The 18,164-nt window shown below is 36.3% G+C and overlaps 1 protein-coding gene across 1 annotated transcript in view; it reads right to left on the reverse strand.

Moving 5' to 3' along the window:
* The window catches only part of PCCA (propionyl-CoA carboxylase subunit alpha), a 270,748-nt gene that overhangs the window by 177,334 nt on the left and 75,250 nt on the right, over window positions 1–18,164 (reverse strand). The window contains exons 7-9 of the mRNA XM_058044919.1: window positions 17,502–17,633; window positions 10,938–10,974; window positions 5,063–5,141 (exon numbers count right to left, since the gene is read on the reverse strand). Of these exons, the coding sequence (XP_057900902.1) occupies window positions 5,063–5,141; window positions 10,938–10,974; window positions 17,502–17,633 (248 nt within the window). The remainder of the gene's footprint in view (window positions 1–5,062; window positions 5,142–10,937; window positions 10,975–17,501; window positions 17,634–18,164) is intronic.

The raw sequence follows: 18,164 nt of genomic DNA on the forward strand, positions 1-18,164 counted from the left end.
TTGTATTATTAGTTTTTCCCTGCCTTAAAATATAAGGGAATGAGTGTTATACAGAGCATTCTGTACACTTCCCTCTGTTTCTTCTCTTACACCTGTAGTTAAACAAAAGAAATATTGCAAGCTACTTTATTTATTAATTTTCTTTAATAGCAGAAAGAATACTCCTTGAGTCATAAGCTCTGACAAACAAGTTTATCAACAGCTTTCTCAGGGTGAGACAGATCACAATGCAGGGACCCAAAGGCTTCACTGAAATTTTCTACAAGCTCTGTAAGTCACACATTAGTGAAAGCTTGGTCAAGTTTCTGTGTGACTGAAACAGCATCCCTGACATCTGTGCCCAGAATAAGAGCTACAGCACAACTGAGTTGAAGTTTTTATGCTTTCCATGTCTTGGCTGTAGTTAACCCAGACCATAGATTTGCAAAATAGGAAAATTTACAGTAGAGAAATGTGTATATTTCAAAGTACATCTTCACACTTTTTTCAACATTGTGGGATAATACATGTTGTAATTTTGAGAGATTATACCTAATGTACAACTTTCCTAAATTCATACTTAACTTCAACACATTTAATTACCTAGTAAAGAGAAAAAAGGGACATCAAAAGTACTGATTCTGTGCACTACCTGATCTGTCAAAAAAAAACAAGTGCTGTAACAAACAGCCATACATAGTGTTTCTTATTGAAAGTGATTTACAGCTATTTTAACTCCTATATCAAAGGCTCTGTTTTGTTTTGTAAACATTTTTGTGTCACATAGTTTTATGCATAATTATTCACAATTGACTTTTTCTTTCACTGAAGGAAGTGTGCTAATTAGAAATCTAAACTGCAATACTTGTTAAAAAAAGACAGGTGCCTAATCATCTCATCCATACATCTGCAAATCTTTTTAAATTACATATAATAGGAATTAATATCTCAGATGCTCTGACCTTGTTTTAGCTTACGGAACTGTGCAGTTGTAGTTGGCCAGTGACAAAAATTAATTCCAAATAGATGTGAGGAAAGAAAATTTAAAAGAAGCAGCAGAGCAGGCTTTTTAGGAAGGCTGTGTAATCTCAGTGCAAAACCCAATCAGGTAGAGCTCTAAGCAATCTGTTTAAACTGAGAGCTGATGTTATTCAGAGGATGAAGCTGGATGAGATGCTGTCTCTAGATCCCTTCAAACATGCACAATTATAAAGAGGAAAAACAGGATCTCTTTAAGGTTCACCTCTCTCCCTACAGTACATTTACTCACACTGAAGTTTAAGCTGTACAAAAGCATTACTGATGTTACCATAAGCCTTCTTGTAGTTGTCTCAAGTGAAACAGCCACACCAACTTTCTGCCTCCAGCTCTGAAATCAGCAGTGCTGCTTTAATTAAAACAATTTTCTTTCGAGGCAGACACTAACAAAAGACTGTACTCATTATGTAAAATTTCAGTTTTCAAAATCAGGAAATAGTAAAAGAACATTTTCTTTTTCTTGTCAAGGCCAGCATTAGAAGGGCCATCTAATTAAAAAATAGATGTTTGATAGCCATTAATACAGTAGCAGCCCTTTAAAACCCTGAGAAATAGCCAATAGATACTCAAATGTTGTTGACTTCACACACAGAACCAATATAGATGGCTTCAGCTTAACTCCAAACTAAAAAAAAATCAACTAAAATTACCTAGTCACAGCATTTTACACATGTAGATGGCATGAATATGTGAATGAGTGGGTTTTTTAAAAAATAGGGTTTTTTAGGAAACACTGTCCTTTACTCATCCAACAGATTCCTTCCCCTTACTTGAGGGGCACATAGGATGCAGGACAGATCAAAGATGCCAAGCCATACACTCCTGTTTTTGCACAGTACTTTGAAATGCCAAATGCAATGCTTTGGGAAGATAATAAAGTTAATGCATAGGCTTGTAATAGGTAATAATGTTGCGTTTTAAAAAGCATTGTCTTCTTAGACCACACACTTCATATACCCTCTGCTTTAGGAGGTGGAGGATTCAGAATGATTTTGCTAATTATTATTCCACATTAATATCTTCCAGTCCCACTCCTCTTTCCATTCACAAGACCACAGAATAGAAATTATAAGGAGTTCTTGGAATCTGAGAGCAGATGTTTGATTTTAATTCATAAAATTGGCCTAAGCACGAAGAAAGAATTTCAGAACCAGGACAATTTACATTTTCCTATTATTACATGTTAAAAAACAAAATCATTTCTCCAAACATCTGCTGCTGGAAGCTGCCTTGGTAAAAACTTTCAAAACAGATACCCACTAAGCATGCAAGACTTCAATATCTAGGAAAAGTTACAGAAGGCAAGACAATAGGGGGGAATTGCTAACACAAAGCTCCAAAATTTTCAAAGGTAACTCTTAAATTATTTAGTACAAAATTCCAGCTTGGAGGTTATCATGTCTGCAGCTGAAGCTGCTAGCTAAAGACACTAATTTCTATCTGCAAATCCACAGAGTTTAAAACATGGGCAAATAGCTCCTGCATTATGACCCCTGACACTCAACTTACAAGCAAGTAAGTGCCTTCACACCAAAGACCCATCACAACCTCTGCCAGAAAATTTCAATCAGTTCTTTGGAAAAGACAGAGTCCTGAATTTAATTCCTTTTCAGAGCTGCCAGGCCACCTCTTGGAGCCATGAAGCCTAAAGGTTTAGCTAGATGTACAATTGCTATAAGCATACTGGAAGCAAGAAGCCTTCAGTTTCTGCACAAAGAGGGAATGATACAGATGAGGTGCAGATATCAGACACATGCCCTGGTCATGCCCTGCTGTACTGCATCATGAACTACTCATTGCCTGTGCCTGGAAAGCACTTTCAGATCAGGTTTGCTGGGGTGCAACCACAGAGGCTCTTCACATGCAAGACCAGAGTTGGGATGATCAATGACTCAGTTAAAAATAGGTTTAGATACAGAGCACAACAGAACTTTCTCAGGCTGAAGGAAAAAAAAAATCTACCAACCTGAATTTAAGGTAAACTGCTTTTCAGAAATCTGCCCTTGATTTTTCAATATAATTTCAAGTGGGCATCTATTAGGTGAAGAAAAGGCATACTAAATTATGCTTCTTCAAACCAAGAAATCTAGCTATGGATTACATTAAAGTGAACACAGGGCTATTTTAATTTTAGATGTGGGTCAGTGGCTTGAACTGTACACAAAAATTCAACTCTAGAACTTGACCAAAATTAGGAAAAAAGCAATAAAATTGAGGACTGGGAGGGACTCAGATCTTAAAAAACACAACAGCAGCCCTACACAGAGAGGGGGTCAACACTGCAGACTTCCACAGTGAAGAGCATGTGAAGAGCTGTTTCAAAAAACAAATTGCAACATTGACAAAACTGTACGAGTATTTCTTTTAGAAATACTAGCTGAAAATTAACAGAAATCTTAGCTATAGCAGTAATAATAATTATTACATTAATAATATATAATATTTTATAGATAATAGAGGATCTAAAACAATTGTCATCATTTGGCATATAAAAGGGACATGAAAGTTGAAGCAGTAAGTTACCACTGAGAACAATTCTGTGACAGCAGTATTTAAGTTCCTCAGATCAGTCTTTTCCACTTCCAATGGCTATTTCCACCACCATGCCCCAAATAATTTAAGGTTCCTTATTGTACACAAAGCCAGTTGAAACAAGAAAGGTTTTCAACTAGCCTGAAAATCCAAAAGTATGTTTCAAACAAGGAGAATCTTCACCCAGAGGGTGGTTGGGCACTGGCCGTGGTTTCCATAACCACAGCCTTTCTCCAAAATAAGTTAGCAATCATGACTTTAGATCCACTTTTATTTTAAAACATCCCCTTTTATTTTAAAACAGTTACTTTAATCAAGCTCCTTTGCTTCTTTCTGAACTAAACAAGAAATGAACTCCTTCCTTTCAAGTCCAACAGATGAACTGCTGCCTGCACAAGATCAAGGCAGCAATTTTGGATTCTAAAGCAGTAGAAACAAAGTATCCTTTTAAGAAAGGTTATTCTAGATCTTCATTCTAATGCACAAAACATTATTTTCCTATTTAGATTTGAATACAAATGGACTACATAGAGCATGGTACAAATAAACCCATCGTGTTTTCTTTAAATCTAAAATTTAACTGCTAGACATTCATTATTCCTTCATCCAATTTTTAGGTTTTGACAAACAAAAATTTAACAGGGGACAGAAAAACAACAGAGAAGTCTTGCAGGTGGCTAAATTAAACTAATGAAAATTTCACGTGTACTTTGCGTTTACTCCAGCACATGTGCTGCTCCCTCCATGCAGAAAGGAAACCATTCCAGTTATTTTGGATCAAATAGGCTTTTCATTACAAGTTTAGAAAAATCAGAAAATACACGTTTTTGTAAGATCAGCAGCACATGGAGTTGAAATCAGGCTCCCTTGCTGCCAGAACATCAGCAGAGAAAGGATTGTAAAATTCTGAGTCAACAACAAAGCATCATGCAATGTTCAGGATTCAGGCAACCAATAAGAGACGTGAAAACATCTGTGTGTTGAAATGTGTTCTTTCAAAACAGACAAAAGTACAATAGTTTGCTGATACAAATGGTTTAAACACAGAAGTATGCGATTTATTAGAGCACATTCTGGTAACACCGTATGTGTTCCCACGTATGAATGATCAGACTCATCAACTTTAACAGAACTAATGGCATGTATTAATGTTTGTGAATCAGGGCCAATAAGTACTCTACCTAACACAGAGAAATTAATGAATCAGCATTCTGAAAGGCATACAGCAAAATGTTATTTACAGTCTAACATTGGACTAACAGCAGTTGTAAATGTTGGTTTTTTATTCAAATTAATGGATGATATTTTGTAAGGCTTATGCAATAATTAATTAGAAATAGGCACACGCAAACTTCCAAAGTATATTTCTCACTATGCTAAAGGGAGAAAACCAAATAATATCCAATTTCTCTGTCTAACATTTCATATCTGCTCAACTGTCAACTCACAATGGCTTAATGGGACTTCAGTAACTGCAGCATTCATCAAGGCAAGCTTTTGGACAGCATCTCACCTGGTCTCTTCATCATCCCAAGCGATTCTCATGCCTTTCCCACCACCACCTGCTGAGGCCTTGATCATGACAGGGTAGCCTAACAGCGGGGAACAATTAGACAGAAGTTCAAACTTTGTTCAGTTGGTCAGAGGAACATGACAACTGACCACATGTCCAATAAAGCCAGTAGACAATAACTTCGTTTATTAAAACACTTTGTTTGCAGGGAGAACAGAGGAGAATTTTTTCTTTTCAAAACTTAGCTGTCAGTGCAGTAATTTCTACAGCCAAGAAAGGCTGTCTTCTCCAATTCATTTATACCAAAAAAACACTGAATGAATTATTCCCAAATAATGAAGTGATTTATGAATAAGGCATTTGACCTTCTTAAGCTCACATTTCTTTAGGAAAATTTTTTTCTTTTATTGCTGCTTAAATAATATTTTTAATTAATAGCAAAAATTAGTAGACCTTCATAAATTAAGTCTAAAGATAGAGTAAACAAATGTGCATCTTTATCAACACTATTACAGCTCATTTTAAATAACACAGCAGCTTGAGAGCTGTGCTGCTTAGATATTATGTAACAGTATCAGAACACAGATTACTTTTGTTTACAATTAAAAAGTATTCTCCCCAAATGTACATGTAGTTAAAAAAAAAAAAAACAACGAGGAGCATAAATTTGTCAGCATTGTCCATAACCAGCAATACCTTACTCATAGAGTAAGCTACTGTAATACAGATATGAGGCAGCATCTTCCTTTTCTGAAAACTAAAAAATTACAGTAACAAAGCACACAGTTTAAATGCAGATTTGGCAACGATTGTTTATCTTTTATTACAAATAATTTCATTCAAAGCAGCTTCCTGATACAATTCCATCATACCAGAGAATATCACCTTTCTTTACACGAACATGCGGAAAACTAAAAATCAAGGTTCTGATTTAAAACGCTTTTGACATTTCTAGGATAGCAGAAAATTCTTAATGCCTTTGGTCTCCAGAATATTTAATGAAAATCACAACATTAGGCAAATATGAGACCATCTGATATCATCTGCCAAGAAGAGTCCATCAGTCCTTGAGAACTGAAGATATATTGTGTAAAAGGCTTTGATCTGGAGACAGAAAAAGACAATTGAATATGGTTCCTAAAAGTGGTCCAGTCTACTGTCATATGTGTTACTGATATTTACAGCTTCTTTCTGGAATGTAGATCTACTCTTGCTCTGTTAAGTGACAGCAGTACAATATTCCCACATCCTCCTCATAGTGATCTAACTGAAAGGAGGTTCAGGAGAAGAAAATTAAAACCAGCAAGATCTGGAAAATCTTTGTTTTCTTAAAAAGTCTGAAATGGATTCCAAAAAAAAAAAAAAGGCATGACAGAAGCATAAGGAACAGTAGTGTTGATTGGAAGGCAGAAAAGCAGTAACAGTACACGAGAACATTAAAATAACAAAGAAACGGGGGAAAAAAATCAATAAAATAGTTTCCAACTTAACACATTATTAGACTGTGAAACCCCAGGCTGTAAGGCATTCACATGGCTGAAAGCTGTAGAGAGGTCATAGTTAAGCATATGTAGAGCACAAACCAAGCTCCTATAGGCATGGATTACCAAAAGGCTATAAATCTCCATGCCCTGGAGTCTAAAGTAGTCTCTTATTACAACATGCAAGATTAAGACCAAGCAGAGCCATGCAAATAACCTTTCTGGAGTCTCTTAGATTTTCTTGTGAAGTATCTGATACTGCCCATAGAAGGGTACAGGATAAGCCACAGAGTAACAATTAGCCTGATCCAGGCCTCTCTAATCCCAGAGATTAAGGGGTAAACTCAAAATAATTCTAGATTACACACAGCAACAGTGAAGTTCAACCAATTTTCATGAAATGCAGTATATGCAACACCTAGATAAGAGCATTTTATTGATGCTGTAAGGTGCAACTCCAGATCCCTGGCAGCTGCCAGGCTCCTACACAAGTCACTGGATATCTTGAAATAAAGCTAAAAGCACATTTTGTATAACTTCCGTGCAAGAAATGAGATTTTACTGGATAACACTAGTGGATCTCTGGCAATACTATCACCATCTGGAGACCTTGTCCAACCCAAAAGCTGCAAGAGTGAAATTTTAAAACAAGCACTGTTTTATGCCTCATTATGGCAAATGCACTAAGGCAATTTCCATAATTTAATCTTCAGTGTTATATGTACTTGAAAAAATCATCATTAATTATGCTACCAATTTCAGTCTAACAATATCAGTCTCTCGAATGGTTTGCTGATTTTAATTCTGTAAGCATAATCTAGTCCTAATTTACTGTTCTTTAGTTTCCAAAGAAAAACAAACAGGCATATCAAAAATGAGCCTTGGTAAGTCTTTGTATGCTTCAAAATGTAATTCATCTATCACAACTCACATGGTTAAATTATCAGGGAGTATACATGGGTTACTAGTATCATTCACCAAGTGTAGTACCACTTTGCTTCCACTCCCTCCCACCTTTTATATACAGTGATAACACGTCAGCCAGGCTTGTAGGCAAGGCAGTTAAAGGCTCCCAAGAGCCACTATATAAGTAAAAATAAAACAGGTTTTAAAAAAAAGAAGGCAAGGCCTGTTTTGAAAAAAATACATACAGTTTTTCTGGTTGAGAAGAAAATTGCAACAGACCTCAACATGTTAGCACGTAAATTAGCCAGTCACCTGAAAATAAGGGTACTGGACCTTTTGCCCAGATATGAGGTTACACACTGCTCACTCTTGGGGAGCTAAGCCGAACTCAGCTACAGAGCAGCTCTTTAGCCAATACCAAAGACTGAAAGGAAGGCCCTGTAAAATTTAAGTTTTGCATACATATTGGGTAGAGGATACTGGGATCAGAATGCATTACTCAACACTCCATTTTTGCAGCAATCAAAATTTCTAAAGTATGTTCCCATGGAATGGTTGGATTAGTTGTGGGAAGGGAGAGGCATGCAAACAATTTCTAACACTTGTTTGTAAGTACCCACAACAACAGCAAGGAAAAGACTCACAAAGCAGACACATTTTTGAGTAGGTGTTAGGTTTTCAATCCCTCCCTCAAATTAGATGCCACTTTATGTGAAATTAAAATTGCATGTGAGATTAAAACCTACTCTTGTTTTATAGTTTTCCAGTCTTGTGACGCCTCTTAAGGAAGATTTTAGGAAGCAAGAACTCAAAAAGCAGTCAGACTTGAGGATCACTGCACCTGCTCTTGCTGCTAAATAGACACTCATAAGTTAGGACTGCTTTGTTTCCAGGACAGTTACTATTCTGAGAATCTGAATGATAAAAGGAGTAAACAAACTTCTGATGTCCTGCTCCCACCCTTTGCCACCATGGTTTTTAGATGTAATTTACCCATTTTTACAAAGCTGCAGGTAGTAGACCACAGAACACATTGTGCGATATCAGCTTGAGCAATGTTCCACGTGACACTACAAGATTCTTTTCAATATCCATTATTAAATCCATTAATATCCATTACATGCTAGCACTAACTAAACTCATGTCAAATGAAACATGACAAAAAACCATCTTGTTGATCTTTTCAGTTTTGTACAGACTTTCATTTTGTTTTAACTGACTGCACTTCATAGCTGCTCAATCCTTTCAAATAGAGGAGCCAAACTTTCTGGAGTTTCATTGATGCTTCAGAATTAAGAAGCCAACAGTTCTTAATGTACAATCCTACAAACAGACCTAAAAGCAGCATGGGAAAAGGGCCAATGCAATTAAGCACACAGAAAGGATCAGAAGAGCACAACAGCCCACACCAACAAATAGAAAAGAGAGACAGTAGAAAGGAGCCAATACAGCAATTTGCGCCTGAACTTCTTCCAATTTCTGATTTAACCTAGTTTCCCTATCGCATTCTCTACACAATTCAGGAAAACATGTTAAATCAGGGGCAAAAAGAATGTTTCACTCCCACACCTAGAAAATGTGTATCCATAGATAATAGTCACTGAAACAGGTAACGGCTGCATTCTCAACTCTGAGGTGCCATGCTTCACTACTGGATATTTGGCCAAAACACAGCAGGGAGAAGCAGAAAAAAAACAGAGGCAGCAAGAGAGCATCACACACAGTTCTACTGTTTTGAGCACTGACCCACAGTCACTTTTTTAAGAATTACTTACGCTTTCTTAGAAGACTGAAAAACTGAATTAGTGAAATTAGAAACAATCTGAAAGTATTTCACTTATCAAGTGCTTCATATACAAGGACAAATACATTACATATATACTCAAGAGACTATAATTTCATTCTATCTTAAGATCCTTTGAAATTAAAGTCACTATTTTTAATTCTGGTCAGTGATTACAATTAGACAGAAGCTTAACCAAACTGATCAACTTGTCAGACCATGGGTGGAGAAAAAGCTAGAAGGAATATTTTTCTTTCACTACATGGCACTGTAGTACAAACCCTTCTTGTATCAAAGCAGTTTAAGAATTTTTCATCTAAATAAAGCACCACCCAGCTGTCTGTAATTGACTTTATTATCACAGATTTAAGACTGCCTTGATATAATAACCTCCAAAGTGCTACTGATATCAAAGACAGGAACCAGTCAACAGAATACCAGAAGAACTCAGAAGAAAATTAAAAAATAATGTATTTTAAAGGGTGTCTAGAAAGCCACTGCATGCCTTCTAACTTACATTCATCAAAACTGTTTAAGAAAATACCTGCAGGAAATCTTTAAAACACAAGAGCAAGAAAGGGTATTGAAGAGAAAGTGAACAGAAATATTGTCACATTACTATGCAGAACTAAACCAAATTTTATCTACCGTTCCCTTCTGAATGTTCCAGTTTGGTTAACAGTCTCTTTCTTTTGGTAATGCTCCCATGACAGTGATCGGTTATCACGATTTCACAACCAAGACACAAAGCCTGACTACTCACAGAAATGCTGACTTCAGTTGTGTCAGCCTAAAAATCAGACAAGCCTAAGGGGGGTTTCAGGGCAGTTAACCAGTGCAGGGTAAAAGTCCCAACTTCAACTGAAAGCAGAAAGAACATACACTGCTAAGTTATCTGTAGCAGTGCAACTCCCACTTTCAATAGCTCTTGACACAGGTGAAAAGCTGTTTATCTACCTGTGATAAACCTAAATAGCTTCTCATGGTTTCAATCTCAAAGGGAAAATTAAAGAAAAACCTCGAGAAAAATCAGATATCTTACTGCATTAGATTCTTCCTCTAGAAAGCACTTAAGAACATGTGTAATTTGAAGCATATGGTTTAGCATTTTCACTAATATCAAGCTTTAGTAAATAAAAGCCAAAACTCATTAAACACATATTACACTTAACCTTCATCAAAATTAGTCCCAGACTCATTTGCTGGTTGCTCTTTTCACCAATCTGTAAGATACTCAGAAGCTGAATAGTGACTTTATTTCAGTAAGCACAGAAGGCTGGTGCTCTGGATCATATTCAAGCTAGCTGCAGTCCAAACAGCAATGAAGAATGAAGATCATAACATCACTGGTGTCAGTCTCCACATACAGAGAAGTGCACCATGCCTAACTTTTCACTATCATGTCCAATTGCAGATATACTTTCAGCTAACTCCTTTAGTGAGGTACTCATTATTGCATATTACATTCATTCCACAAATCATGGCTGCACTTGTTCTGTAAAGTCCAGTTTGAAAAGCTCAAATTTGATGATTTAAGAGACAGGGCGTTAATGCCTAGATTCCTCCAGCCCTATGGGCAACAGGGAACGTAAAAACTATTAAAACATTATTTGTTCTATAGGGATTACTTATTACACATTCAATTTAGTCAACCATGTCTGCTGAGAGGCACACAAATCCCACCATAGCTAATTTAAGAACTTACCAATTTCCCTTGCAATTCTGACAGCTTCATCTGCATCCTGTAAAAGCAGGAAATGAGACCCAACATTAATCCCATCAGCCATTGCACTATGTCCTGAGGGCAGTCATATATTGCACTACTGTCTCCTCCGATTCATTTAATGTTTGATTTTACAACCTCCTGACCCTTTTCAGCCAGAGGAATGTAAAATTAATACCATAAGTGGAATGTAAATTCTACCTCATCATTAGTGCATTGAGAAACTCAAAGCAACGAGGAATCAGCTGACAGGAAACACAACCAGGATCGCAAAATTATTTTCTGCAGTTGTAGGAATTTAATGCTAGAATTTAGACGTTTACAATCAATAATGGACCATAAATCAGATCGTTAAAGTTTGTCCACTACCAGCTTGTTTCTGTCCTCGCAGGTATTCCTTGTGTTTTCCTGATTGCTGTCAGTAGGGGGAGTTGATTCTCTATTGTTTGGGAGTAACTCAAGTTCAGGAAAAAAAAACCTTGTAGAACTTCTTCAAAGACAAATGGGTTTTGTTTACTCAAGAAAGAATACAAGCATTTCAGTTTTGAAAGTTCTGCACTCCGAAGACAAAATAAACCTTAATTGCATCATTTTAAACTGTATCTGAAAGGAGAAGATTCCCATAATTGTATTCATTTAAGAGTTGCATAAGCCAACTTTACAAAATCTTTTGTTGATTCCACCTATTGCTTCAGCTGTCTTATACTACTGTAGCCTGGTACAGGAAAAAATCCTGGCACACTCAGTGAACAAAAACCAGAACACTTGAATTACTCAGATTTCAATAACCAAATCACTTTCCCAGCAGTAGTTATTTCTACTGATAACAGTATATCTCCCTTATACAAAATTAGAAAGAAAAAGGGTTAAATTACCGTGGTAGACGTTAAGTTTGAAAATTCCATCCAAATTTGCTAATATTTATACTATCCCATGACATACATTAAAAAATTTGTATAAAGGCAGTAATGTCTGGAAACCACCAGCTGCTAAGTGTGTCTGAAACTATGGGGGCTGACTTATGAACATTAAACTGAAACCTGATATTTTTAAAGCTTTCAAGGCAATCCATTTTAAAAGCACCCAGGTCAGAACTTTAAAAAAAAATACATAAGAAATGTTCATACCTGGTTCATTTATGTCCGATAATAAAACAAAATCCTCTTTAAAAGTCTTCAGTACCTAGTAACAGCCCCATGAAGAATAAGAGGGCTGGCAGGGGAAGTTGTCAGAAAATTTAATTTCCTTTCATTAGCTAGTCTGCTCCACAAATCGGTGCTTGTTAAGTTCAAAGCAGTCCTGAAAGCAGCATCAGTTTTAAGTCTTTTTACTCCAGTCACATCTGTTAATGAGATTTTTCCAAATAACAATTGTTTTTAACTCAAGAGATAAATCTAGCAAAAAAAAAAAACTTGCCCCTCACTCCCCCCCCAAAAAAAAACCCTCAAGAGTTTACTGTTTTATTACACCTTGCTGCTTTCCATGACCCTGCACCCTCCAAATTTTAGCTTAAAGGGATAAAATGCATGAAAAGGGTCATTTAAGAATGTTAGTGGTTTCCACACATTGAGTTTGAAGGTTCTTTGTTCCTGCCCGTGACAGTTATGCGAGAATACTTCCCCTTAATAGCCTCTCTGTCAGGAAGTGTTAAACCTGCCAAATGCAGACAATTAGAGTCTCTTGAACAAAATGCAGGAAGAGTGATGACTGATGAAGAGCCACGATTATAGTTGAGAAAGAAACTTTTACATTTCTTTTCTCTTGCAAATTCCCCCACATATTTGCAAAATAGAGTTAAGGGGGGGAAGCAAACAGGGTAATCTTTTTTCACTTAGTTACCTGCAAACAAGTGGCTAACTGATACACTGTAATCTACAGGAAGAAAAGCTGCAAATCATTAGAGAGGAACTTTTCACTGCCACTGTATTTTTACACATGCATACAACAACTTTAAGTAACAACTGATTGGTATCAGCAGCACTAATTGTCTTAGTTCTGGCTTGAAAAGATTTTAGTCATCTGCCCAGCACAGTTATTAATTTACACTGTGTCAACATCTGTTTCTTTTACAGTTCTAACATATTAGAACCCAAACGCTAAGACACGAGAAAAAAGAAATCCATGCTTACTCCAATTTTCGCTTTCAAAGAGCATTTCTGAACCAGAAAACGAAAATATGCTGTGATTTAAGGAGAAAAACTAATTTTAAAAACTGATATATTGCAATCTCTGGTAAGTCTTTTTCCATAAGAAGGTATGTTGAAAATATGCTTAAAATATCATGAATTTCACTTGCTGATTGCATAAATACAGAAACAGTTTGGCAAGTTAGGACAGTTATTTTAGCTTTTTGGTATATAAAACTTGACAGATACACAATATTTGCACAAGAGCAGCAAAAAAGTGAATGCTATGATACTGCCTAAAACACATGTCCATATGTGCAAAATATACAAAACCACACACTGCTACTAAAAAGACTTTAAATTATTTTTAAAAGCAAAAGTCCTCAATGATTTACTGCTATTTCTTCCAAAAGCACATTAGCTACACTACCATTTTCCCAAAATAAACTGGAAACTGTAAAGAAATATATAATTTTAGCACCACCTTTTATTATACAAATAAAAATGTTCAAGTAATGGTAGAAGTTAATAAAAGTCCTAGGAGTTATAAAATTATGTCAAGTGTTTTTACAAATAGGTGATTCCATTAAGTTAAAGAGACATAAAATACTCCTTTTAGCATAAGAATTCCTATCCTCCTACTTTCATGTACATGCCTCTCAACCAGGTACCAGCAGGTGGAGACAGAAAAACAAATCCATCTTGATGTAGGGGGTGCCAGGGTAAAGCTGATTAAGTGACTCCTAGAACTGTGAAACATTGAATGATGAACAACTGCATCATGGTTTTCATGGCTGAGGGCGTCAGCCTTAGAGAACCTCCAGTTCATATCCAGAATCTTTAACAACCTCTCCAACAGTGATCATTCAATCCCAATGTCAATATCCCAGTACAAAAATTCATCTAAAACAGGCACCTAAAACTTACCTACAGTAAATTCAGAGCCTTACTGAAGACCTCTAATGTGTTTACTGACATCAGTGAAACTAAGCAGACATAGACATTATTCTGTGCCTACACCCAGCTGTGTTCTACCAGCCATAAAAATCAAACTGGCTGTATATGGTGAAACAATACAAAAATAATTATTTCCTTGCCATTTCTTTCCCAGTTTTTCACCACAGCATTACTCAGCCTCATTACTCAGCCTCCACTTTCTAGTCTCTTACTCCCCTTCAGTTGTTTACAGTCAATACATCATCTCAGCCCTAACTTTAGTATAGCCATTGCTCACATGGATTAATGCTAATTCTTGGATTTAAACCATTTATGACTACATCTCCCAATCAGGTTTTATAAAACTAATTCTAGTTACACATTTTGAAATTAATTACCTTTCATTGCTTTTGTTGGCTCTCTAGCTGACGGCACAAGACTCCAGTTCCTTATATGTTCAAACTGGATTTCTCAATTGCCCCAGCCTACTGAGAAACTGAACCAGTGATGAGAAGAAAATCACTCTTTGTCAAACTGTCCTCGCCATTCCATATCTTTCCACTCTCAGTTTCATATTTGCTAGAGCATTTCCCAGTACAAGAACAGTTAGCTGTGTCTGATGCCAAGCATCCTCCTCTTCAATCCTTCCAGCTTTAAGTATACTGTTGAAGGGCTTCTTTCTTTTACATTTCTAATTTAATTACTACTCACTGGGAATTTTTCTGCATGCAATTTCTCCAAGATGTTATTACAAAACCTTAGCAGTATCTCCTATGTCTAAGTGCTAAGCAACATAAGAGAGGAAAAATATCCTTTATTCATGAAGGACCCTAAGTATCTGCAGCACTATTTAACATGGATGAAGACTACTCTTCTAGTAACAAAGATTTTCAGTGCAGTCCTGAGTTGAATAATGAAGCACTAGAAGTTGTTGCTCTGTGTTTGCCTCAACTATTCATCCACAAACAACACATGCAACAGATTTGTAGTAATTTCTAGCATAGTCAGAGGCATAAATGCAGATTTCCTCCAGCTTTACTGAAGTCCACTTTATACTTGAAGCCAGGTCTAACCACCTTAAGCATCAAGCAAACACTTAACTCCTTCCTAAGACCTTTAAAATTTTTATTTCTCGGGAAAAAGAGCCCACAAGGATTTTGAAAGCTTCATAACTGTGACTAAAATAGGTCTCCCACAGAATGGCAGAAACCTTAAACAGTCCCCAGTTCCTTGTGTGTTGCTGTTCTGATTAGAGCAGCTTTGCCCTTCCTATCTTAGTCCAAATTTGCAAAATAGCATATCAAGCTCTAACCAAAGATCAGGCATCCTGTATGACCTAATTATTTGGGTATTCATTTGAGCAAAAGACATTGTCACAGGAAGGAAATCAGAGAACAAACACAGGCACTTATTTAGATCCATAGCAAGTATGACACTATCAATTATCAGAAGCTTTATTTCCTGTAACTGGTAATCAAAGCACTGGTTAGCTTAAAATTTGCAACTCCACTTCTTGATGGAGACGACAATGCTGGTAAAGTCTGTGGGACTTTTTCTTATTTGGTGGGCACATTGCAAGTTTGGATTTGTTTTTTTTTAGATATGTATTCTTTTTCATCAACACTCCTCAGATAATCAGAACCCATGCAGGGCTGAGGTGGGTGAAACTGGAACAGCACGGGCACTTTGGCATTAAGGAACTACCACATAGATCCTTTCAATAGCAGAAGACTGGAGCTGTCAACTCAGGCCTACATTCCAGTTCATTTGGTTTTAAAGGTATTGCTGCATATAGCCCATTGCCAATCACATCACTTAAGTTTCCTTTTTGTGCCAGGAACTTCAGATAATTGTCAAAAACACTGCAACAGAAGGTCCATGAAACAAGTTCACACAAGAAAGCAGCTCAGCTGCACTGGTTATAGGCCTATCTGTTCCTTAACCATTATCCTACTTTGTCAGGTTTGGGGTTTTTTTATTAGTAGAATAACAGAATTAACCCTTAAATTTTAACTTGATACAATGAGAAAACCATCATTTTGAGTATTTAATTCTGCATTAGAGAATGTTTTGTGGTGTTCAAATGATTAATTCAAAGTTATCTTCTAGCTAGATGCTTTTCTGGAAGTTACTTTGAGGATTCCTAGAAGAATATACAGGTGCTAGAAGAATATACAGGATATCAGAACAAAGAATATTCTACCCAACAGCTTGGCTGCTGTTAAATCTTACAAGTGCTAAATGACCACATACAAAAGGGACTGCTAAAACATACAACAAAAACCTGAAATTTGCCAATTTGCCACTCCCAGACTTCAACATGGCCACAAATTCCAGTCCAAAACTCATATGGAGTCCTCCAGAAGGGAAAGAAGTCTTTGCACTTTTTCCTGTCGCAGCATTATCCTGCTACCAGACATTACAAACATGCATTTCCATCACAAGTACTGAAAAATTCTCTTGGGCATTTTGACCTCAGCTATTTTGTGATTTTATCATTCTCTCTCACTAGTCCAGTTCTCCAGGCAGCCTCATTGGACCAAGTATTTCTGTGGAGGCTGAGCCCCTTTGCACTCTATTTACCTTTCACTTTCAGTCAGGTTTTGAGGGGTAATTTGTCTTTTAACAGAGTTTAAAATCCAGCTTAGCTATATGCTCTTTTCCATGCAACTTAAAGTTTTACTCAAACTTCATTTAAAAAAAATTTGATTTGACATGTAAAGCATAAAAATTTTCAACCCAGGAGGTCAACATTTTACAATGAACCAAGTTTTAGTTTTATCCAATGAAGGTTTTAAAAGAGAAAAGCTTAACTACATTAACATAGACAATATATTAAGACACAAAGGAAGGCTTAGAAGAATCCAACACAATCACTATGGCAAAAATAAACAAAAATGAAGATATACCTTATTTAACCTTAGAAGCTATAAAGAAATAACAAGTTCTTTTTTACAAAACTGTTGGAAGACATTCCTTCTAAAATACACAAAGAGAAAGAATCTACACAGCTGTAGATTCTGATAAAGAGCCGTCAAATTTCCCCCCATCCCATCCTCGTCCTGAATTTTGCAACACATGGAAATATGCACCATCAGAACAGACCATAAAATGGAAACTTCACGCAGTTTCACAAACTTCACTTAACTTAGAGCTGTCAAGATCTTGGCCAATAAGAAGACCTGAGAAATGTAAAAATGTGCAAATAAGTCCAACCCACACCTGACATTTTACACATCTACCTGCCTTCATGTTAAATTTAAAGAGACTCCACTGAAGAACTAATACATCATTTATTATCAAGGACTTTCTCCACTTCTCTAAAGCTCTCTTGTTAGTAAAAATCTGTACTTCATTTTTAATTACATTTTACTGAAAAAGAAGAGGAAATTATAATTAGATTCTGCATCAGACCTTCGATAGGTGTACTTTGATTTAGACACTGTTCCTACAGTGGGCAGACAGTAATTAAATGATTTCTCACCTTGACTACTCCATCAAAGCCAGGGATTGTGTTGACCTTTGCATTCTTGGCTAACAATTTGCTTTCAATCTTGTCTCCCATAGCTTGAATAGCATGTGTGTCAGGTCCAATGAAGGTGACACCTTCTGATGCCTGCAAAGACAATGAAGACAAAACTTTAAGAGACAAAAATAAAAATCAGCTTTTTCATACACAGATATTACTATTAACTTTTTTCTCTTTTTGAGCTAGTACAAGACTTATAAGGCAGTGATCTCTTTACATAACAACAGAGCAATATATAAATATTTCAGACCGTTCATTAAAAATGTGTATGACCTTGTGAAACGATGTATACACACAGATTCAAAGCCCTATAATTAGCATTTGTATAAATCAAAAGCCAGGCCAGAGAAAAATAGCTGCAAGTGGAAGCACTCCAGCCTGGAAGTTAAAAATATCCCTTCAGAAAACAGAGGTTTGTTAATTCACCACTGAAATAACGAAAAGTAATTTACAAAGATGCACTTGCCAAATGATAACACAGTTTAAAATTCTATGCATTCCTAAAACCAAACCTCAATGAAACACCACAATGAAAATGCAGTCTTTAACTCAACAGATAAAAGATCTTGAAAATAAAGCAATAAATGAAATAACGTTTCCTTATTCTTTCAGGCAACT

This window comes from Melospiza georgiana, chromosome 2 (genome assembly GCF_028018845.1).
Source record: "Melospiza georgiana isolate bMelGeo1 chromosome 2, bMelGeo1.pri, whole genome shotgun sequence".
Taxonomy (NCBI): domain Eukaryota; kingdom Metazoa; phylum Chordata; class Aves; order Passeriformes; family Passerellidae; genus Melospiza; species Melospiza georgiana.